General features: G+C 41.5%; 1 protein-coding gene across 9 annotated transcripts in view; it reads right to left on the bottom strand.

Moving 5' to 3' along the window:
• RIMS2 (regulating synaptic membrane exocytosis 2) overlaps window positions 1–25,380 on the bottom strand; it is an 830,084-nt gene that overhangs the window by 152,639 nt on the left and 652,065 nt on the right. For 2 of the 9 annotated variants that reach the window (XM_040354833.1, XM_040354834.1), the window contains one exon: window positions 362–394. The exons of 6 other annotated variants lie outside the window; for them this stretch is intronic. In XM_040354833.1, coding sequence (XP_040210767.1) covers window positions 362–394 — 33 coding nt within the window. Of the gene's footprint in view, window positions 1–361; window positions 474–25,380 lie in introns of those variants that run through there. One more of the 9 variants, XM_040354832.1, reaches the window with a different exon arrangement.

Here is a 25,380-nt window from a genome sequence, read left to right as displayed (position 1 = left end):
GATGATATATTACAATTATTTTATTTCCACAGTAGGATGCTTCAAAAGAAAATTACACTGCAATAAGGTGAAGCCTGTAAAGTTCATTAATTTAAACAACAGCGCAGGGTTCCTGAAAATAACTTCAGTTCCGCCTGTACAATAAGTTATCAGTATATGAAAGTCATTTATCAATGTCTGAAAAGAAAGTAGAGGCAGGCTGGGAGATCATGTCTTTATGTTCTGCCCATCACCTCCTGAGATCGACAGGCTTCTGTAGCCGATTCTGAAATATCTCCAGATTTCTCCAGAGACCGGAATGAGACATACACAAAAAGGAAACAGTAAATGATAAGAAAAAGTGAAGACTCCAGACACAGACCTGAGTTTCGTCTCCGTGGCAAATCCAAGTCTTCTGTAAGCACACCATGCAATGATAGACAGAGACAAAGGAGATGGGAGTGAGTGAGTGACTGAGAAGACAAAGACAGACACTGAAGGAAAAGGAACTAGCTCAGGTTTTAAAAAAGTGCACAACTTCTATGCAGACAGATGACACAGAATGAACAGAAATCAAAATCAAGAACAGAAAGATAGGATTCTAGCACATGTGATACATAAACAAATTATTAGCTTAATCTATTTTAATCAACCACTGATTTCACAACCACTCAAGAACCACTTACAATCCCATGGCAGCTGTCAGACTGTCCAGTTCTGAGATAATGTAACAAATGCGCAACAATTTTAAGTTATGACAGCATTCAACCATACTTCCCAAAGGTCCATAAATTAGCAGGATTTTTTTTAACCCCCAGAAAGGGCAGAACTTGGCAATGAGAAATACCCTTGTTTAGCGGTTAGCACCTCCACCTTACAGCAGATTCCCACCACACTCCACAGACATGCTAGTAGGTTAATTGACCCCCATATAAATTGGCCCTAATATATATGTTTATGTACAATATCTCACAAAAGTGAGTACACCCCTCACATTTTTGTAAATATTTTATTATCGCAGTCTCCACCCTCAGAATTTAATTATTTCAAGCATTTATATAGCACCATCAATGTATGCATCACTTTGCATACTCTAAAATCCACATCGGTCTCTGCTTTCGAGGAGCTTACAATCTAAGGTCCTAATCTCACATACAGTATCTCACAAAAGTGAGTACACCCCTCACATTTTTGTAAATATTTTATTCTATCTTTTCAGGTGACAACACTGAAGAAATGACACTTTGCTACAATGTAAAGTAGTGAGTGTACAACTTGCATAACAGTGTACATTTGCTGTCCCCTCAAAATAACTCAACACACAGCCATTAATGTCTAAACTGCTGGCAACAAAAGTGAGTACACCCCTAAGTGAAAATGTCCAAATTGGAAACCCAATTAGCTATTTTTCCTCCCTGGTGTCATGTGACTCCTTAGTGTTACAAGGTCTCAGGTGTGAATGGAGAGCAGGTGTGTTAAATTTGGTGTTATCGCTGTCACCTTCTCATACTGGTCACTGGAAGTATAACATGGCACCTCATGGCAAAGAACTCTGAGGATCTGAAAAAAAGAACTGTTGCTCTACATAAAGGTGGCAAAGGCTATAAGAAGATTGCCAAGACCCTGAAACTGAGCTGCAGCATGGTGGCCAAGACCATACAGTGGTTTAACAAGACGGGTTCCACTCAGAACAGAAGACAAGCAGACTAAGGACATGGATTAATGGAACAATGTCCTGTGGTCTGGTGAGACAAAGATAAACTTATTTGGTTCAGATGGTGTCAAGCGTGTGTGGAGGCAACCAGGTGAGGAGTACAAAGACAAGTGTGTCTTGCCTACATTCAAGCATGGTGGTGGAAGTGTCATGGTCTGGGGCTGCATGAATGCTGCCGTCACTGGGGAGCTATAGTTCATTGAGGGAACCATGAATGCCAACATGTACTGTGACATACTGAAGCAGAGCATGATCCCCTCCCTTCGGAGACTTGGCCACAGGGCAGTATTCCAACATGATAACGACCGCAAACACACCTCTAAGACAACCACTGCCTTGCTTTAGAAGCTGAGGGTAAAGGTGATGGACTGGCCAAGCATGTCTCCAGACCTAAACCCTATTGAGCATCTGTGGGGAATCCTTAAACGAAATGTGGAGGAGCGTAAGATCTCTAACATTCACCAACTCCGTGATGTCGTCATGGAGGGTGGAAAAGGACTCCAGTGGCAACCTGTGAAGTTCTGGTGAACTCCATGCCCACGAGTGTTAAAGCAGTTGTGGAAAATAATGGTGGCCACACAAAATATTGACACTTTGGGCCCAATATGGACATTTTCACTTAGGGGTGTACTCACTTTTGTTGCCAGCGGTTTAGACATTCATGGCTGTATGCTGAGTTATTTTGAGGGGACAGCAAATTTACACTGTTATACAAGCTGTACACTCACTACTTTACAGAGTAGCAAAGTGTCATTTCTTCAGTGTTGTCACATGAAAAGGTATAATAAAATAGTTACAAAAATGTGAGGGGCGTACTTACTTTTTTGAGAAATGATAAGGACCTTAGATTGTAAGCTCCTTGAAAACAGAGACCAATGTGGATTGTAGAGTATGTAAAGTGATGCATACATTGATGGTGCTATATAAATGCTTGAAATAATTCAATTCTGAGGGTGGAGGTTGCGATGTAGAAAGGGCTTAAAAGAATACTGAATATAAATTACATGGGAAAACCCTTGAAAAGTTTTTCATAAGATATTTACAAGGAAGAAGTCATAGTGGGTACAGGGGTCATACTTTCACACATAGTACCTCCTGAAAGAAAACAAGTGCGCTTTTTTTTGTTAAAAATGGCAGCTAGCGTGAAGCACTAGGCTGCTCAACAAAGTTTACTACATGACATTTAGACCAGATCTGTAAATGAGGATATTTTTAAATATACATAAATGTGAATGCATTCAGTGACAATTTTACAAAAGGTTATTTTTCTTGTTAAATCTTAAAGAAAATTTGGCCTAAAAATAATTAATAATAAAAGCTTTCAATAGTGGCCCCTAAATACCTCTCCTGTCTTTAATGTCCACAGACCTCCCCACAATCCTCATGTCCAAAACACCTCTAGGTGTACTGGGCTCAATCCCCAACTGCTCTCAATGGTTCCTCCCATTGACCCCTTATGCCACTACTATTTCCTGTAGTGATAAAGGGCTAGCAGATGGAATCATAGTGCAATACAAGGGATGCAGGCAACTGACACTTCCAGAAACCTTGAATGCTGAAGACTTTGTCGAAGACAGTGGAGTTTGGACCCACCACCCTCTGAAGAGATCAGTGTTCAGGGGCTACTACAACAGGGAGCGTTTATTACATTTTTTGACAGTGTCCCTTAAGAATCATCCCATATGAAAGAGATACATGGACTGATAATGCTGAGCTCCAGAAGATGCTCACTGTCTGGTTCTTTGTTTCATAGTCCCTAACCAGAATGCAGCCAATGAAAATATAACTGCATATACAGTACTGTGCAAAAACTTTGGGTAGGTGTGAAAAAATTCTGTAAATTAAAAAAAAAGCTAATAGTTTGTCTTTATCAATTAACAAAATGAGAAAAAAATAAAATAAAAAGGAGGAAATTAAAAGAGAAATCCAAATTAAATCAATATTTGTTGTGACCACCCTTTGCCTTCAAAGCAGCATCAATTCCTCTAGGTACACTTGCACACAGTTTTTCAAAGAACTCTGCAGGTAGGTTGTTTCAAACATCCTGGGGAACTAACCACAGAGCTGCTTCAAATCCTTCTGTCTCTTCATGTAACCCCAGACAGACTCGATGATGTTGAGATCAGGGATCTTGTGGGGGCCAAACCATCACTTCCGGGACTCCTTGTTCTTCTTTACACTGAAGATAGTTCTTAACGACATTGGCTGTATATTTGGGGTTGTTGTACTGCTGCAGAATACGTTTGGGGCTAATGATGGATAAGTATCTGCATGTATTTTTCAGCATTAAGGAGACCATTAATCCTGAACAAGTCTATTTGCAGAAATGCAGCCTCAAACTTCCAAGGAACCTCTATAATACCTCATTATTGTACCGCTCTCTAGCCCTTTACGAACAAACTTCCTCCCGCTACAGCAAAATATTTTGAATTGTGGCTCATCACTCCATAGCACCTGCTGCCATTTTTCTGCAACCAAGTTCCTCTATTTTTGTGCATTGTTGAGTCGCTTAGCCTTGTCTCCACGTCGGAGGTATGACTTTTGATGGCTATTCTTCCATGAAGACCTCGTTGGACCAGACCTCTGGACAGTAGATATGTGTATCTGGGTCCCACTGGTTTCTGACAGTTATATGCTGATGGCACTGTTGGACATTTTCCGATGTTAAAGGGAAATAAGCATCACAGTGTCTTTTTTCTGCTGCATTAAGTTTCCTTGACTTATCGCTGCATCTAGTGTCCTCAACGTTACCTGATCAATGGTGTCCTCAATGCTGAGAAATACAGGCAGATACTTATCCATAATGCCATACCATCAGGGAGACATGTGATTTGCCCCAAATGTATTCTGCAGCAAGACCATGACCCCGAACATACAGCCAATCTCATTAAAGGAGTTGTAAAGTCTCAAGGTTTTTCACCTTAATGCATTCAAACATTAAGGTGGAAAACCTTCTGTGGTGCATCTGCCCCCCAGAGCCCCCCCTAACACTTACTCCAGCCACTGTCTCGGGTCAAATGCAGTGACACATGAGCCAGGGTCGAGTTTTGCTGTCTGTGTCAATAGATGCAGCAGCAGGACTCAGGAGCCTGCCCACACGAGTGCCCCCCCATGGAATGTGGCTCTCTGTTGGGTTACTTGATGAGGAGGAGACAGGACCACTGCCGGGGACCTCATAAGAGGAGGATTGGGGCCGCTCTGTGCAAAACCCTTGCACAGAGGAGGTAAGTATAACATGCTTGTTCTTTTTATTTTTTTAAACAAAACTTTACAATCACTTTCAATCGACAGTCAACTATCTTCAGCGTAAAGCAGAATTAGGAGTCCTGGAAGTGATGGTTTGGCCCCCACACAGCCCTAGCCTCAACATAATTGAGTCTGTCTGGGATTACACAAAGAGAAAAAAGGATTTGAGGCAGCCTATATCATCAGAAGATCTGTAGTTAGTTCTCAAAGATGTTTGGAAAAACCTTTCTGCTAAAAACTGTGTGCAGAAGAATTGATGCCATTTTGAAGGCAGAGGGTGGTCACACCAAATATTGATTTCATTTGTGTTTCTCTTCTGTTTATTGTTAACCTCATTTTGTTAATTGATACAAATAAACTATTAACACTTCTTTTTCTGTTTTTCTTAATTTACAGCATTATTTTCAAACCTGCCTAAGAGCCGGTTCACCCCTCCGCGGCACGACTTCGGGGGCGACTCTGCAAGTCGTCCTGAAGACGACTTCAGAGGCGACCTGCAAAACGACTTCTGTATAGAAGTCAATGCAGGTCGCCCCGAGCCGCCCCCAAAGTCGTGCAAGAACCTTTTTCTAAGTCGAGGGACTTGCGTCACTCCTATTAGAACGGTTCCATTGCATTGAATGGGACGCGACTCGTCAGGCGGCTGAGCCGCCTGACGAGTCGCCCCAGTGTGAACCGGCTCTCAAACTTTTCCACAGTACTGTTTGTCAATTAATAAGAAAACAATGTGAAAAAAAAAAGTCGGCATGACAGGTAACTACGGTAGCTCTGGTATTAGTGGCAGTATATATATATATATTTTTCATATTTACAGATGCTTAGAAAGGTTCAAATTGACCCAACCTATTTTGTAGCTGGCTAGTCACATTAAAATGTACTTTTTTTGTAATGCTGAAGGTGTTTCACCACGTATTTAACTGACTTTCTTAATTCAAATTATGAAAGCTGGGACCATACCCCAGAGTTTACACAATGGGTAACGCAGTCATGGAATCATCGAGTTACCCATGTGGGCATAAATGCAGAGGTATCGTCTCAGCACTCCTTAGAACTGAGGAAACCATTTGGATAAGTTGCAAAACATCTTGAACATTACAAAACAAGTCCAGTTCAATGTAACTGCTATCCATATTTATTTACGGACATACACACATACTGAAAGCACAGTAAAAACAATGACGCACAGTGACCCCAAAGCAACTAGTCAAACAATTAAATTGGTCTACTAAACTGATAACTGACATTTGATTTACTGTCAGTGGTTACCACTTCTATCTGATCTTTTACAATTGTGATACTAAATAATAGTTTTCATTGAATACATTAGATTTTTTTTTTAAATGATGTAACTTAAAAAACAGAAGCAGCATTCAATTGTTTGAGATGAGCTGCCCTCACCCTTTAGGCAACAGGTGTATTAGGAGCTACAGAGACTTAAATTCCAAATTTCCTTGGGCAGCAGGTTCTTGGCCTATACAAGGGGATCCTCAGAGGTGTGCAGCAGATCCCGGCCCCTGCTGAACAGCGCTCTATGAAGGAGTGGGCCTGAGGGGAGTGATGTACTGGCACTCCCAGAGACCTAATATGCCAAATCTTGTAAATGAGAGGCATGAGAATCTGGTGAGTTTTCTTCCCTGAGGGAGAGGTGCCTCACATTCAGTGATGACCACAGTGGTGACCACAAGATTTTCTGGTGGATTTTTGGATCACGTGTTATGGACTTCTTTGGAATTTTTGTTGCACACTGTTCACTAAATTTGGGTTAAATAGTTGATCTATCACAGTGCTGCTTGAAAATTGGAGCAATAGTGGAAAGCTGCTCTTGTTATTTAAGTTTCACGTACTGATTTACGGTTGTAATGTGGCTGCTGTGAATTTTTTTTGTAATTTTTAATTATTTATTTTGTGATAGCCTATTATTATTCTTGAGCAGAGAATTTGCAATTATTTTAAATGAAGATTTATTTATATGACTCTAATACTCTAAATGTGTATGCACAGAAAACGGCTAAATCAGTTACAGTTTGAAACTGGTGGATTTAAGCACCCACTGGCTTCCTAGGTCTCTCAGGGGACCCGGGACACCATTGGGGAAATATCACCTCCAATATGAAGCGAGATACCTATATTATAACTAGGGTATGTGCTGGGTACAGCTGGGATTTTAGGTGCATATATCTCACCCTGGATTGCTCTAGAGACACAAATAGTCGAGAGCTCATTCTACAACTGAAAGATTGGTTTAGGTGCACTTACTGTTTAACAGAAGTCTAAAAATTTATTTTTTTCCAGCAATACAGTTTGTAAGCTTATTTATTAGTATATTAGTTGCTTCTCTTAAAAGATTGCTAACAAAAAAACAATCTAACAGTATACATACAAAGCTTATAGGTTTGCAATTCAAGATTTGGATATTGTCTGAATATGTCCAGCATTACACAAAATGACTAGAGAAACTGAGCTTAAAGCGGTATTGACCAGTTGCCGACTGCCCTGTTCTGCGCAGGATCACATATATACAGTATGCGCGATCCGCGCTCCCTGTGTGTTCCCAAGCTGAAGGCACATGCGCCCTGCGGTGCTGTGATTTGGTACAGAACCAATCAGTCACCAGGTTTACAATACACAGGCACAGGGAATGACAATCTCTTCTCTCGTGGACCCCCTTTTGGTTCCAGAGAGAGAAGAGATAAAAACTACTTTAGATACAATCAGCATACCACACAAAAACACATTTTAACCCCCTCATCGCCCCCGTTAACCCTTTCACTGCCCTGCCACCAGTACTGTGTACAGATTTTTTTACTGATCACTGTGTCACAGGCGACTTCAGATAGCATTGGCGTCAGTTAGCGACAATCCCAGATAGTGTCAGATTGTCCACCACATATTCATTATCACATTTAACCCGTTGATTGCCAGCAACACTATTACAGACACACTATAAACCTCCATTACTAGTATAGTGTCTGAACGGATCAGTAGCTTTGATCAGATCAGAACTATACTAGCGACCTCAATAGTATTGTGTCCCCAAAAACGTAGCATTAGCAGAATCAGCCCTGACCCCTGCCGGCACCTGCATTTAGCGCCTCTGCCCCCCTCCCTCCCCCCAACAAGTGCAGTGCCAGTAGGTCATTGTCACTTCTGATACACAACACACGAAACCTCAGTGTTAGCAAGATCGGGTCTTGTCTCTACTAGCACTAGCTTGTAAACTTTATTTGTAACGGTTCAAGCAGTCCTTGACAGCCAGGGGCTCTTTTTCCCATGAGTCACACTAGGTACCTATAAATTTAGTGGCCAAAATGTCCAATGAAAGGTACACTAATGAAGAGGTCTACAGCATTCTGAGTATGTTGGATGAGAGCGAAGGTCCTCACTGACAGAATCAGGCTCAGAAAATGAACCTGTATAGAGCAGCAGCACCGTGACAGATAGCTTAGACAATGGAGAAAAGGTCCCTGCTAAGGTCAGGCGTACCTGACCCCGTGCCCATGTTGCTAAGGTGCTACAATCGCACAATGATTCTTATATGCAGCACAGTGCAAGTACTAGTGCCCCACTACCTTTTCAGTGAGCATCAGCAGCCTAGTACATTCTGGCCTTTTAATACCAGCACTGCACTATTACTTTGTGACATGGTGAGTCCCATAAGTGCAGTCCAAGCTGGTGCGGTGGCTAGCACAAGTAACATCCCACAGCCACCAAGATTTTGAACACAGGCCGTACAGTTCATAGTGTCCTTCCGAATGTGCTTGCAAGTCCTGATTGGCAGCCCACAGATTCTGCTGCACCGTACTTCCCCCATTCACTGCCCAATCTGAAATTCAGGTGGAATCTGAAAATGTAACTACTCCCCTTGATTTTTGTGAGCTGATTTTCACAGAAGATCTGTATTGATCGTTGTGGATCAGTAGTTTATCGCCGCCAACACAAATAGTACCTTGCCAGAAAATTCTAATGGAAAACTATCATGGTTTCCGAGTTTAAGATGTTTTTGGGCTTAACCCTCAACATGGGCATTACTAAACAGAATGAGTTGCCGTCATATTGGTCCACAGACCAGATTCATCATATGCCCGTTACCTCTGCTGTCATGACCAGGGTTAGATATGAGAATATCATGTGCTTTATACATTTCAATGACAATACACTCTGTTGTACATGGGGTGACCCTGAATATGATCGGCTCCACAAAATGAATCCCCTTGTAAATCACCTTTGCCAGAAATGAGCAAATGTGTATACGCATCAACAAAACATCTGCATAGATGAGTCCCTCATTAATTTTTCTTGCATTCAGTTTCCATGTGATTTTTGGATTTACGAAGGAAAAGATAGTCATGTGAAACTCCCAGATGCCCAGACTATATGGGGAGCAGTGGTAAGATAGTTTGGGACTTTGCCACTTTTTAGACACCTTTTTGACTTTGGAATTGGCTCATGTGACACTGTGCGACCTAATCGCCATGGATTTTCCCAACGGCTTGTAAATACCCAACTTACAAAGGTGGGAAAAAGCCTGCATGAGGAATAATGAATTGCCCACAGTGAAGTGGAAGGACAAACGGGATGTTTTCATCCTGTCTTCCATTTACGCAGACACGATAGTCCAAATTTTAACGGCGTCTGATGTTGTTGAGAAGCCCCTCTGTGTCCATGACTACAACCTTAACATGGGAGGTGTGGACATAAATGACCAGATGATGAAGCTGTACTTAGTTTCCTTAGTCAGATGCTGTGGCTCTGTACAATGCTTTTGTGCTTTACAAAACATCTGGACGAAGTGGATCCTTCCTAAAATTTCAGGAAGAGATCATCATGGCCCTTTTGTATCCAGAAGGTGCTATGGCCTAAACTCCCAATCCAGATGCAGGGAGCTGGCTGCATAAGAGGCATTTTCCTAATGCCATTTCTGGTACCCTGACACTGACCTAAAAGTCACCCCAAAAAAGATGTTATGTCTGTAGCAGACATGGAATAAGAAGAGACATCCACTTTTTCTGTCCCTACTGTCCTGGTTAACCTGGTCTCTGCCTCAAGGACTGCTTCCATCGCTACCACACACTAGTGGAGAATTAGTATAGGGTACAGCACGGCACAGTCTTCACACAGGGTCTCAAAAGATGATAGATGGTCAGGAAACTTGCTATCGCATTTTGAGAGGCCCTGAAATCAAAGCCTTAAAAGTTTAGTTTATAAGTTACAAAAAAAGTAAAAAAGAAAAATTCAGCTGCAGCACTGATATGTTTATTCTGACAGCAGCGGAGTGTTGCCCTCAGAATACATATGTCAGCGCTTGCATCACTACAGGAGGAGATTTCTCCTCCGCAGTTAAAAAAAGAACGTCTATGCCCAAGCATTGGCCCTGGAGTGGTCAGTGGGCAGATCACCCCTATGCTTCGGCATACAGTATCTCACAAAAGTGAGTACAACCCTCACATTTTTGCAAATATTTTATTACATCTTTTCATATGACAACGCTGAAGAAATGTCACTTTGCTACAATGTAAAGTAGTGACTGTACAGCTTATATAAAAGTGTAAATTTGCTGTTACCTCAAAATAACTCAACACGCAGCCATTAATGTCTAAACCGCTGGCAACAAAAGTAAGTTCACCCCAGTGAAAATGTCCAAATTGGGTCCAATTAGCCATTCTTCCTCCCTGGTGTCATGAACTCAAAGAAGTTGAGTGCACGTGCTCAGCATATCCAGAGGTTGTCGTTGGGAAATAGACGTATGAGTGCTGCCAGCATGGCAGAGGTTGAAGGGGTGGGGGGGTCAGCCTGTCAGTGCTCAGACAATACGCTGCACACTGCATCAAATTGGTCTACAAGCTGTCGTCCCAAAAGGAAGCCTCTTCTAAAGATGATGCACAAGAAAGCCTGCAAACAGTTTTCTGAAGACAAGCAGACTAAGGACATGGATTACTGGAACCATGTCCTGTGGTCTGATGAGACCAAGATAAACTTATTTGGTTCAGATGGTGTCAAGTGTGTGTGGTGGCAACCAGGTGAGGAGTACAAAGACACGTGTGTCTGGCCTACAGTCAAGCATGGTGGTAGGAGTGTCATGGTCTGGGGCTTCATGATTGCTGTCGAGACTAAGGAGCTACAGTTCATTGAGGGAACCATAAATGCCAACATGTACTGTGACATACTGAAGCAGGGCATGATTCCCTCCCCTCAGAGACTGGGCCGCAGGGCAGTATTCCAACATGATAACAATCCCACACACACCTCGAAGACGACCACTGCCTTGCTAAAGAAGCCGAGGGTAAAGGTGATGGACGGGTCAAGTATGTCTCCAGACCTAGACTCTAGCATTTGTGGGGCATCCTCAAATGGAAGGTGGAGGAGAACAAGGTCTATAACATCCACCAGCTTTGTGATGTCATCATGGAGGAGTGGAAGAGGTTTCCAGTCGCAACCTGTGAAGCTCTGGTGAACTCCATGCCCAAGAGGGTTAAGTCAGTGCTGGAAAATAATGGTGGCCACACAAAATAATGACACTTTGAGCCCAATTTGGACATTTTTACTTAGGGGTGTACTCACTTTTGTTGCTAGTGGTTTAGACATTAATGTTGAGTTATTTTGAGGGGACAGCAAATTTACACTGTCATGAAAGCTGTACACTCACTACTTTACATTGTAGCAAAGTGTAATTTCTTCAGTTTTGTCACATGAAAAGATATAATAATATATTTACAAAAATGTGAGAGATGTACTTAATTTTGTGAGATACTGTATATATTTTTCTTTTCGGTACAGGTATCAATAAAAAAAGTTGTTCTTTTATTGAGTTAATGTTCTATTGTCAATCGTTATTGTTGTTGGCCCTTAGGGTAAGCATGGTTTCAGTGCCTAAAATCAGCAGAAGTTAGGGAACCAAGTACATTATAGCCCTTGCACCTTGTACTGGGGACCCTAATGTGTGACAAAATGTTTTTACCACAAGAGCTGAAAGAAAGGATAATCATTTTGGAAATTTTAATCTGTTTCACCATTTTCATTGAAAGACAAACTGAATGCCAAGGCTTATAGCCCAAGCATATATTTTATGGCAATCAGTAAAGTGTGTATAAGTGCAGGGCATACAAAGACTTCCAAAAGCACAACCATTATCTGGTGTCAATAAAGAGTGAAACTACAGAGATTTATGCAGGCCTAGATTTGGGGTCTGGTAGATAGCTCAATCAGCTTTAACCTCCCTGGCGGTATGATTCTGTTTGGAATTACGTACCAAAAGCGGTACAATTATTTGCAAGGAAATTTGGCATTTAATACTGTAGGCCTGTAATTCTTAGGAATAACTCACTTAAATCTGACCAAACAAGAATCTAATAGGCATCCCGGGTATGACATTTTTTTAAAAACAAAATTATAAATTATAATATAATAAATAATTATAAATAATTATAACAAATAATAATATAATTATAATAAAAATTATTCAATAATGTAATCAAATCAAAATCACTGAAATGTTCTCAGTTGCAAAATTGTCGCTGTCATTTTTTTTTTTTTTATGACGAATTTCCCCACAAATCGCTATCGCACAATTCTGCAAGTGATTATAATTTATTATCGCTGTTTTCTAGCTGATCTAAAACCATTTTTGACATAAAGGGACACTTTTGGTTGCTATGGACAATCTACAGTTTGCAGGCAGAAAGAACAGTTTTTATTATATAAAAGAACATGTAGGGCACTGGGCAGACCACTAGGGACAAGGGGGGTGTGTATTTTTTACATACAGTACTGTAATCTATAAGATTACAGTATACTGTATGTATAATGTTTGTTTACGTATTTGAATTTGGCGCCGTTCTCCGCTCCCGTGCGTCGTAACGTCGCAGGGAACGGAGATTGACGGCACAGGAGGACGCTGTGTGAATCGAGCGAGGTCCCGCTCGCTCACACAGCGCGGTGGCATCGCTGGATCCAGGGACAAGGTAAGCCAGCGCACGCTGCAGGCTCTGCATATCTACCCTGAGCGTGACTCGGGGATACCGATCGCAGCATGAAAAAAACACCCCGGGTCACGCTCGGGGATACCGCCAGGCAGGTTAATGAATTCAAAGCCTAAACTTTGTGGTCATGGTTCATGACTACCTTAAAAAGTTTCCTTCTCCAACCATTTGCAATTAAAATTAATTAAGGTTAATTGCTATTGGCTCAAATCTCCTTCACATCTGTAGTGAAAAAGGGTAGGTAAAAAAAAAAAAACTTTCAGAGTGCAGTTTGAATATGTTGGAAGGTATCCTAAAAAGGATACCTATATCTGCACTGCATTTAGAGCACACCAGAACTGCTGTATGAAGGTGTATAGAAATGTACTGCAGGAGACCACCGCATAAAAACATATTGGGATTGAACCACTGAATAATACAGTCCGGTTTTTATTTAAAGTCACAATATAGTGCACTGATGAGCAAAACCACTTAGGTCTGAAAAAGCCCCTAAACAGCAGCTACTTCAGAATTCTGTGATAGAAATTGTCAAATTACATAACATTAGTCAGTAATGGATTTGGACATGGACTGTAGTCCACAGTTGTTTATGTAGCCTGTTAAAGTGGGAAAAAGTGTTATTAATTGGAAAGTATAAGATTATACCTTAGTATACTCGGGTAAGTACCGTATTTATCGGCGTATAACACGCACAGGCGTATAACACGCACTCTAACTTTTAGGCCCCGTACACACGAGAGGATCTATCCGCTGGAATTGATCTGCGGATCAGTTCCAGCGGATAGATCCGCTGGTGTGTACAACCCAGCGGATCTGTTTCCGCGGATTTTTATCCCCTGGGATGGATTTCAAGCGGATACAAATTTGAAGACATGCTTTCAAATCTATCCGCTTGAATCCATCCCAACGGATTGATCCGCTGGTCTGTACAGACTCACCGGATCAATCCGTCTAAATGGATCCCCCGCATGCGTCGTAATGATTCGACGCATGCGTGGAATTCATTATATGACCGCGTCGCGCACGTCATCATTGCGGCGACGGCGCGACACGTCATCGCGATGGGATTTCGGCGCGGATTTCGATCCTATGGTGAGTACACTCCATCGGATCCAAATCCGTGGAAATCCTCGAGAGGATTTATCCGCGGAAACGGTCCGTTGGACCGTATCCGCGGATAAATCCTCTCGTGTGTACTAGGCCCCTGCGTATAACATGTAGGCACAGTTTACCCTCCATTTTCAGGGTAAAAAAGTGAGTGTTAGGCCTCATACAAACGACCGAGTTTCTCGGCAAAAGCCAGCAAGAAACTTGCTGGGATTTTTTTTTTGCCGAGGAAACCGGTCGTGTGTACATTTTTCGACGAACTGTCGAGGATCCCGCCGAGCCAAAAAGAGAGCATGTCTTCTTTTTCCTCGACGGGAATGGAGAAACTTGCCTTGTCGAGTTCCTCAACAGCCTAACAAGGAACTCGACAAGGAAAACGATGTGTTTCGCCCATCAAGTTCCTCGGTCGTGTGTACGAGGCTTCATAAGCCAATAAATACAGTATATGGCTGAGACTTTTGGCATTAAAAGTGATCAGGTTCATGCACATGAACTTACCACTTATCAAGTAATCATTTCAGACATCCCAATGATTAGACTGACAGGTCAATCACATGCATGTATAGCTAGCATTAGGTTGAATATGGTTAGGCAATTTTGCTTTGGTAATAGTGATCTTAAATAAAGGCATGTATTTCCAAGAGGAGGACCCCTGTCTAAAACACTTTTGGAGATACCAGCAGAGATGGATTAAGGCAGAAAGGATGGGGGAACAGGGAAGCTGCCCCACATTTATTGTCTGTCCTGGCATTGCCTCTCCCGATCAGACACCAACTGCCTATAGGTACAGTAAGGAAAATAACTATTTAATGCAGATTTTGTAAGTTTGCCCACTTACAAAGAAATTAAGGGTCTATAATTGTTATCATAGGCGTATTTTAAATGATAGAAACAGAATATCAGCCACAAATCTAGAAAAAACACATAAAACAAATGCTACAAATTAAGTTGCAGTTCAGTGAGTAAAATAAGTATTTGTTCCTCAAGCAAAACATGATTTAGTACTTGGTGGAGAATCTCTTGTGGCAAGCACAGTGGTAAGACGTTTCTTGTAGTTGGTGACCAGGTTTGCACTCATCTCAGGAGGGATTTTGGTCCACTCTTCTCTAAATCCTTAAGGTTTCTTGGCCGTCTCTTGGTAACTCGAAGTTTCAGCTTCCTTCATAAATCCTTTATAGGATTAAGGTCTGGAGACTGACTAGGCAACTCCCTGACCTTATTGTGCTTTTTCTTGAGCCACTCCTTTGTTGCCTTGGCGGTATGTTTTGAGTCATTGTCATGCTGGAAGACCCATCCATGACCCATCTTCTGTATTCTGATTTTACAATACATGGCCCTGTCCATTGGCCACTCAATGCGGCAAAGTCGGCCTGTACCTTTAGCAGAGAAACGGCCCTAATACATCATGTTTCCACCTCCGTGCTTGACTGTAGGGATAGTGTTCTTAGGGTCATGGTCAGCATTTTTCTTCCTCAATACATGGCGAGTTGAGTTAATGGCAAAGAGCTGATCACAGCACTTTCTCCCAACCCTTATCTGAATCATTTAGATTTTCATTGGCATGACTGTACATGTGCCTTCTTGAGGAGAGGGACTCGCCATGTTTGGGGGAAGAAAAATGCTGACTATGACTTTGGGGCTGTTTTTCTGTTAAAGGTACAGACCAACTTTGCCGCATTGAGGGGCCAATGAACAGTGCCATGTATTGCAAAATCTTGGATACGAGCCTTCTTCCCTCAGCCAGAACACTAAAGATGTCATGGATTGGGTTTTTCAGCATGAAAATTACCCAAAACATACTGCCAAGGCAACAAAAGGAGTGGCCCAAGAAGAAGCACATTAAGGTCATGGAGTGGCCTAGCCAGTCTCCAGACCTTAATCCTATAGAACATGTATAGAGGGAGCTGAAACTTTGAGTTGCCAAGTGACAGCCAAAAAATTATAAGGATTTAGAAAAGATCTGTAAATAAGAGTGGACAGAAATCCCTTCTGAGATGTGTGCAAATCTGGTCACTAACTACAAAAAACATCTTACCTCTGTGCTTGCCAACAAGGGTTTCACCACCAAGTACAAAGTCATGTTTTGCTTTGGGGTCAAAAACGTATTTTACTCACTGAACTGCAACTCAATTTATAACATTTGTATCTTGTTTGTTTGTTGTTTTTTGGGGGGGCATTTTTGGTTGATATTCTGACTCTATCAGTTAAAATACAACTATGATAAAAACTATAGAACCTTCATTTCTTTGTACGTGGGCAAATTTAAAAAATCTGCAGGGGATCGAATAATTATTTTCCCCACTGTACAGTACATCCCCCCCTACAACAGCAGTATGAAGGTTTTAGTTGAGCCCCCTGGACATCCACCAGACCCTATGTTAGCTGTTTTGCAGTTATTGGTTTAGTGTGTTTACAGGTGTGTGCCTATTTGTTAAAGTTATCTAAATCGAGTCATGAACACATAGTAACCCAAAAAACAAAACTATGAACAGCAAAACCAAGAACTATGTAAATATTTGTCACAGAAGAATCTCCCCTTTTCACGAGCATTTTAATAACAAAATTATTTTGGTCCTACGCTTTGGATTGCTGGCATAATTTTATTGCCATAATTGAGACTGGAACTAATTTTTTTCTGAAAAGGGATGATACACAACACTGAGTAAAAGGCGGTACTCTCATGAACTACGCCTAAACACACCAAAGTGAGAAGCGTAGACGATGATCACACTCATTACAAAAGCATGAGCCTCCCCCTGCTGCGCAAGCCTCATGCTTTTCAGGTGGTTTTCCAAAACCCTGACAAACCTGGCTCTGAATGGGCTTTCTTTCTTGGCAATGGTTTGTCATCAGTTATTGCACCATTCACCTTTCTCTGCTGGTCTTCCCAAGTAACTTCTAGCATAAACCAAGAGAGATTAAAACTTGTCAGAAACATAACAGTACGTGGACACAACACAAAGGCGCACAACATAGTGGTGGAGGGTACTACATTCGGGACAAATGAAAAGGGAGACTAAATTTGGTGCACACGGGTTTTAGGAGATTTAGAATTTCAGTTTAAACAAACAAAACTTGAAATACTAAGGAACTAAATAAACCTGCAAAATGTTATTAAAACATTTATATATATATACTATATATATACATATATGCCCATTATTTAGATTTTATATGAGACCCCAACAAACCTGTCTTCACATCAAGCTGACAATCTCATAATAGAAAACGAACAAATTTGAAGTTCCTTTTTAAACACATTGCATATATGAAAGGAGCACAGAAAGGCCTTGTAGGCATAACGTTTGTAAGCAATCTCCATGTAGTATATTTTGTGAGCTAATACTCGTCATAAGTGGGCTGCAGTATACATAGGAGTTGGCTTCTTCACGAAAAATGAAGAATGTTCAGACAGACCGGTGGGGCTGTGACTACTTTGATCATCCAATCTTGTCCAAAAGATGTTCAGGGAAGGGAAGTCAAAGAGAATATTGACTTGTTTGTCAACCACACATCTGGCTATTGGAAAAGAACACTGCATCACTGGGTTTAATTCTCAACTTTTTTAGTAGATCAAGCCCTCAGTGTGCAGACTAACAAAAATGAAATCAAGGTGGGTGCTTTCACAAACTGTCACAGCTCTAGGGCTTAAGTACACCGGCTCCAATTTTTCTGCTATTGCACTCTAACTAAGGAAGCAGGACTTCCACAGAAATCAATTATCCTCCTTGATATAGTGGCCTCCTAAGCTAACTATGTAACTATGGGCAGTGGGGAATCAATTCAGTGTTTTTGCATTAAGTCTAGTACACATGGGACGAATGTCTGGCCCGTGTGTACTGCAGCCGTTCCATTCGGCCAGCCACTGTCGAAGGCGCATTACCAAAAAATATCTGCCAATCAGCTCCTGATCAGCCCTCTCAGCCAATGACCAGAGTGTTCTAGCGTCTAGTGTCTCCCATTAGAACACAATAGCACAGCAGGGGAGATGGCTGTTTTTTTTCATTCAACCCCCTGGGCTGAATGGAAAAAAAAACTAGTAGTGTGTACTAGGCTTTACTTTGATGCATTACATCCCCCCCACATAATCTTAACCCCTTCACGCCGCCCACCTCCCGATGCTTTAAGAGTTCTAAAAGCCAGAAGGCGATATTCGGGTCATGTGTCTGCTGTGGTTAGCTGTCACAGAGGTCACACAATCAGAAAGCCCCCGATCGCAAGTATGCATTGGGTACTTGAGGACTCCAGTTGAGAAATATTGCCCTAACATGCTCAAATGATGGTTAGGCAATCTATGCAGCAATTCAGCACAAGATCTCAAGATGACTGATAGTTACAGGGATGAATGATTATTGTCACCTGCTGACTGGAATCAACATACCAACTGTTCTTTGAAAGAAGGCTACAGGCCAAGTTGGGCTGGAGGAACAACCCTTGTTGTTACCCAAGATAAGTCTGGCAATAAATGTGATCAGGTGCTACTCAAACAGGCATTTTTGGAGGATAAAGAATGTATATTTATGCACCTTTGTTAAAAAAAAAAAAATAGTTTGACAGTTAAAGAACCCCAATTGCCACTGTAAGTGGATGCTCTGGTTTAGAGTTATAACCTAGTATGTGAGCATCATGATAACGTGAATTCTAATCACCAACATAGCCATGTACTCTGCATTTCATATACTTGTGCAGCTTCACTAATAGAATTTAGCAAAATGTAGAGAAGCAGATGAAATAGATCAATATCTAGTTCAAGTACAGCAGAAATCCAAGATGTGCCAATCACTGAAGAATAAAGGACTTAATGCGGATCTACAGTACAGTATATTAAAAAAAATATTAATCAGCTATTTTAAAGTCTTGATGGGGTAGACAAAGTGCAATAGATGGACTGATGTTTCTAGGAGAACATACTACTTCAGGCTTCCTTCTATCCTTGAGCAAAAACCTAAGCGATTGGTTCTCCCTGCAGCAGAAATCACAAAACCTAATACATAGGAGTTTGGCCACAAGACCAGCAATTATAAAAAATGAACCCTTAACTTTAAATTTCTCCAAAACTAGGGAAGCTGCCTCATCAGATGGCAGCAATTATTAACTGTCCTATCAGTTATAAAGTCAAATGATGGAGACACCACCCTGCCCATACCTATGTTTCTTCAAAATACACCATTACCTAGGAGGTCCACCAAGTGGTTATGTAACATAAACACAACCTACTGTGGGAAAATGTAAGAGTGTAGGGGCTGCATGTAAGCAACTAGAAGGCATTTGAAAAAGCAATAAAAAAAAAAAAATTGGGTGGAGTTAGCCTTTAAATCTGTTTGAATATGCAGAAATAGTAAGTGAATTAGGCATCTAAGATTTATGCATATCATGCCATAAAATACACAGAGAATTGAATTTATGTTTTGGTACACCCCATTTTGTGGGTAAATCTAAATTTTAGAAGAACACAGCCTAGCAATTCAACCCTGGAAACACAGAGATGTCCAGACAGCACTGAGGCTTGGGATAGCACATCACTATGGCTCATTGACTCTAAGTATTAGTGCCGGTTCACACTAGCGCAATGTGGGAACCAGTGCGATTCCAGTGCCTGTTCCTGCTTCGCATAGGACTCGCAGGCAGTTCACACTGCCCTATGCGAAACGCTGCGGGTGTCAATAGAAAGTCAATGACACCCTTAAATGTCTAAGAATATGTTAAAACCTACTAATTGATTGCAGATGTTGGTGGGCTGAAAACAAGCTATTTCTTTAAAGTTAAAATAAACTAATGTGATGTGTTTTATGTAAAAGAGTAGTGCATAAAATTCATGGATAAATATGATGTTTTCTGGAGGCTGTGAGAACAGAAGACATTGGTAAAATAGGGGAGCAGGCAGTATTTTAGCCCAGCAGTCCTATCAGCCTGGGTCCCACTTACTATAAGGTTAGCTCATGAGTGTAAACATTGTAGAAGGCAGTGGGCCACACTTTGGTGGGTCGTTCGAATACCATGGGGCTGGTTTACAAAAGGAGACTGTGCACTTTGCAAGCACAGTTGCATTAATTTTCCTCAGAGCTTAGTGAATGTGGTGAAGCTCTGTTAATTTCCACCATCCAATCATGTGCAAGCAAAAATTATGTTTTTATTTTTATTTTCCTTGCACCTGATAAGGTATTTTTTACAAAGCAAATCTTCACCACATTTAATACATTTTTGCACCTAAGCAACTGCACTTGCAAAGTGCACAATCTATTTGCCTTTAGTACATCAACCCCCATATTCTTGAAAAACGTTTTTTCTTCAATACAGAACATTTTTTATATTTTTTTCAAATCAGAAAAGGTTTTATTGAACACAATAATCAGCTTCCAATGTACATACAATATGCTTTTGAACAGTTGCATTTACATATATCAGTTAATGTTGCATCAGCAAGAGAAATAAACATAATACGTGAGTTCTCACTTCTGCAATCTTCCCTCATGTGCTCTTTATGTTTAATTCAGATAATATATATATATATATATATATATATATTAACAAAATCAAATTGCAAAAGTCTAGACATTACCAATTCCCTTAGACCAGGTGTGTCAAGCCAGGGTGACCACAGCCTTTCAAACCTGCCCGGGCACCCTCTGTGTTGGTAAATATACTGTTCCATCATAAGAGAATTTTCAATGTGTGTTATCCAAGAGGCGGCCGTGGGCGATGAGTTTAATTTCCATCCCAGCAAAATAAGTTTCCTGGCCTGGAATAGTGTCCTAGAGATTGTAATCTTGACTAGTTCCTCAGGGTACACCTCCGCCAGAACCACTAATATATAACATATTGGATCTATTGTTTGAAACACCTGATTAAGTGTTCCAACTACCGCACTCCAGTAGTAATAGAGTTTTGGTCATCAACATAGAAGATGTATAAGATCCCCACTGTGTTGCCTGCACCTACCACATAGGGGATCCGCCAATCTGCCCATCCTATGAAGATTTGTTGGGGTGTAATGCACTCTAAGTACAATGTAGAGCTGGGACACTTTTTGTGCTACATTCAGAGAGCAAGAAGATATAGACTGCAGTGCCTCCTCCCACTGATCCCCCCGAGAGTGTCCCTAGGTCACTCTCCCAGAAAGATACTGCCTTAATGATGTGTGTCATTAAATGGTGTGTAAGGCCTCGTACACACGACCGAACATGTCTGCTGAAACTGGTCCGCGGACCAGTTTCCGCGAACATGTTCAGTCGTGTGTAGGGCCAATCGGACCGGATTCCCGGCCTAGCGGACAGGTTTCCAGCGGACCAATGTTTCTTAGCATGCTAAGAAACATGTCCGCTGGAACCATGTCCGTCGGTCAGTACGACTCATCAGACATGTCCGCTCAGCCGAAATCCGGCGCATACGTCAAAGTGATTCGACGCATGCGTGGAAGCATTGAACTTCCGCGTCAGAGAACGTCGGTGTCGTCTACGTCACCGCGTTCTCTGTCCGCGGGGATTTCGGTTTGATGGTATGTACAGCCATCAGACCGAAATCTCAGAGCGGACATGTCCGATGAAAACGGTCCGCGGACCGTTTTCATCGGACATGTCCCCTCGTCTGTACGAGGCCTGAGTGACATTTGATAACATTGTGATATGATGCCCTTAGCTTCAGCACTAGACTTTAACATTTGAAAAATAGGAGTAGAGGACAAAACCCATTCTCCTGCATCCCCCTGTGCGCCTACGGTGTGCCGTAGCTGAAAATAAAAGTAAAACATATTGGAGGGTAGGTTAAACCTGCATTGTAAGACAGCAGCTTGCCATTTCTAAATATGTGGGACAACAGAGTCACACCACCTGGGCCCTTGCTGTAGTTTAGCCAGTTCTACATACGGACTGTATTCAGTATATACTACCACCCCATGCATCTTTCTGTACTTTTTCTACTAGGTCTCTGCTTAAAAAAAAAATATTGTTTGAGGGTTCTAAGTAAATTTCTAGCAACAAAATTATGATTTTTACATGTAGGAGAGGAGTGCCAAAATAGGACCGGTATGAGGAGCCTTGGCTGAAACTTGTTCATCACTAAAACACTGTGCCATTGGTGTAATCTACTGGAGACATGCTTAAACTGCAAACAATGACATAGTAGGTAGATATACCTTGTGTTGCCCCATTTATTCAGTGTTCAACGCTTATTACATCTGAATGGGGCATGGTCTATTACCTCTCCTACTGTTTCTGAGTCGAGTTGGTCTCATGCATGGACAGTGGAACATTATTATCCCCTGTGGTGGGGCTACCAGATTTTGGCCTGAAGTAGGACTTACCAAGTGCAGGTGTACACCAAATTAGCTGAATGTCCCCTACACCTATGCCAGATGCATCCTATAAGTACCGTATCTATTAAGCATGTCTCAGTCTTACATTGTTTAGTCTACTTATAGGACCTTTTTGTATCTTTCCCTCTGAAAATTTGTAACATCTATTGGAGGGATTGTGTATTTAAGATAGGGATAAGATATATATCTATTGCTTAGTCCCATGGATGCTGGGACCCAATATCTGTTAGATATTTATTATGAGATTGATTTTGCGATACTGGACACTTGGGGTTCCTGCTATAATATATTTAACACACAATATTTAAGGAGCAGAAGCTTTGTCCAGTTGCTTTTCGTCATTGGCCAATAAGTGTTTTTTTTTATATACATTTTTATGTTTGTATTTTCTGTGTTTTTCATGGTTTTGAATACAAATATGTTAAGTGATAATTGCACCAAATTGTTTTGTTTAGAGAATGTGGTTAAGTAGACTCTAATGCCCTGTACACACAATCGGTTTTCCCGGCGGTAAAAAGTCTGCTTCCCGACAGGAAAACTGCCATGAGAGCTTTGGTCGGGAAACCCGGCTGTGTGTATGCTCCACCGCAGGTTTTCCCCAAAGGTAAACTGCTGGCTTAAAATCCGCCAGGAATCCCGGCGGGAAAAAAGAGAACATGTTTTCATTTTTCCCAGCGGTTTTCCTGTCGGGCAAACTGCGATGGAGCATACACATGGCGGGTTTTCCTGGCCAAAAGCTGTCATGGCAGTTTTCTCGATGGGAAAACCGGTCGTGTGTACGAGGCATAAGCCAGGTTTTTATCGCCTGCTTTCACACAGTGACTCCTCCCAAGATTATTATCCATTATTTTTTGTATACGTATCTTGGTAGGGACTTGGAGGACTAGTGGCTTTAATAAAGTTAAAGTGGAACTTCACTCTTCTAATCAACATTGATTATTTTTAATGCTGCTAGCATTAGTAAAAAGATGGGATGGTATATCATATTTACTTTTTTTTTTTTTTACATTTCTCCAGTTCCTTACTGGTTTCTTGCCTGGGCAAATGCTGTCACACATCCCAGGATTCTTCAGGAGGGGAGGAGAGGAGGAGGGGTTTTCTCAGCTAAGCACTCTCTACTGCTTGCATGCTTAATCTAAGGGCAGATGGACCCCAGGAAGTAAATGCTACATGAATCATTTGTCCTTACTCAAAATGGCCATGGCCAGGGATGCTAGGGCTTTGTTTTTCGAAGTGATTTCTCAACGCATAAAATTATTGACATACGGACAGATAGGGGAGTTTGCTTTGAATATTAAACAATTAATTAAATAGTATTTTTTGTTTGTGGCGCTCAGATGCAGTGAAGATCCGCTTTAAGTACATCATGTTAAAGGGCCCTGCAGTAAATTGAACCTGTCACTCCACCCATTATGGGTGAAGTACGGGTTAACTTTAAGCTATATTTTATTTGACGCAGCTTAGTTCCAATTTCATCTAAGCAAGGACAGCTGCAACGGCAGGATAAGCAGCTGAAAACCTCAAATTGTTGCCTTTATCCCCACTGGAAACTTATCAAAAACGGTGGAAAAATCAAACTGCCATCCTAAAGCACAAGGAGGTTATTAATTCATATGATGAAATGTACAAGGAATGAATAAATTATAACACAGCTTCTAAGTAACAATGCTGTAGCTCTGAAGCTGAATTGCACCATTTAGAACTTGCTTTGATATTGGTGTATGTTCAGGTTTATTTTTAGGCCTTTCTGACCATACTCCTGTAAATCTGTCAGCTCACAATACATAACAGGAGAAGCGGTAAAAAAAAAAAAAAGACGCTGTGCTTGCTTCAAACTGCACCCCTGGGCCTGTGGATTTGCTAGAAAATGAAATGTAACTCTATAATCGGGAGCATTAAAGACAAACTCCACTCATAATTAAAGCGGAGGTTCACCCTAAAACAATTATATACCATCCCATCCAGCATACTGCCGACATGTACAGTATGCTGTTTTTTTTTCTTTTTTCGTTGTACTTATCGCTTAATCGTTCTTTTTCTTTTCAGACTCCCGCGGGGAATAGGCGTTCCTATGAAGAGGCGTAGATGATTGACGTGCGGTCACACGTTCCGAAAATAGCCGGACTGGCACTCGGCCCTATACGGCGCCTGCGCACAGACTAGGAGCTGACTGCCCAGGCGCCGTATATAGCCGAGTCCTAGTTCGGCTATTTTCAGAACGCGTGACGTGCCTTAGCCGCACGTCAATCATCTACGCCTCTTCATAGGAACGCCTATTCCCCGCGGGAGTCTGAAAAGAAAAAGAACGATTAAACGGTAAGTACAGCGGAAAAAAAACCCAGCATACTGTACATGTCGGCAGTATATAATTGTTTTAGGGTGAACCTCTGCTTTAATATTAATCAATAAACTATTAAAATTAATTTGAGCCCAAAGAAGTGAAGATTTGCTGTCTTATAAGGAACATCCAGAAATTGTGCCGATGCAGTCCCTTGACAAATATAGAGGCCGAGGGTATAATAAATGCTCTACCACCATGTCCCTACCATTCTTGCACAATACTGCCTCACAACCGAGAACAAATGAAATAATTAAGGGGCTTTTCGGGTGAATGATCTTTCAAAGAAATGTCACATATTTGTTTAAAATAATGCAATTCTTTATTCTCATTAGGCTATTCAACAAACAACACATCCCTTCAGATCCTCTCAAGGACCAAAACCACCCAAACTTAGGAATGCAGAGGCATAAATCAGGGGTATGCTGTGGACTGGTTCCTTGTCTCAACCCATTTTGCTTAATATGTTTTTCCAGAAGAAAGGGGTGCTGACAGAAAAATCCTGTATCCAAATAAACCTGATGGGCTCTGATAGGTGGCACTTACAGGCAGCAGTGATAGGTGGCACTGAGAGGCATTGGTAAGGGGCACTGATGGGCACTGTCAGGCAGCACTGATAGGTGACATTGATGAGGAGGCCCTGATGGGCACTGATTGGCAGCACCGGTGGGCACTGATTGGTAGTAGTAATAGCCTGTGTCTATGGACC

The sequence above is a fragment of the Rana temporaria genome, chromosome 5 (assembly GCF_905171775.1).
Source record: "Rana temporaria chromosome 5, aRanTem1.1, whole genome shotgun sequence".
Lineage (NCBI taxonomy): Eukaryota > Metazoa > Chordata > Amphibia > Anura > Ranidae > Rana > Rana temporaria.
This window is presented reverse-complemented; position numbering and strand designations above follow the sequence as displayed.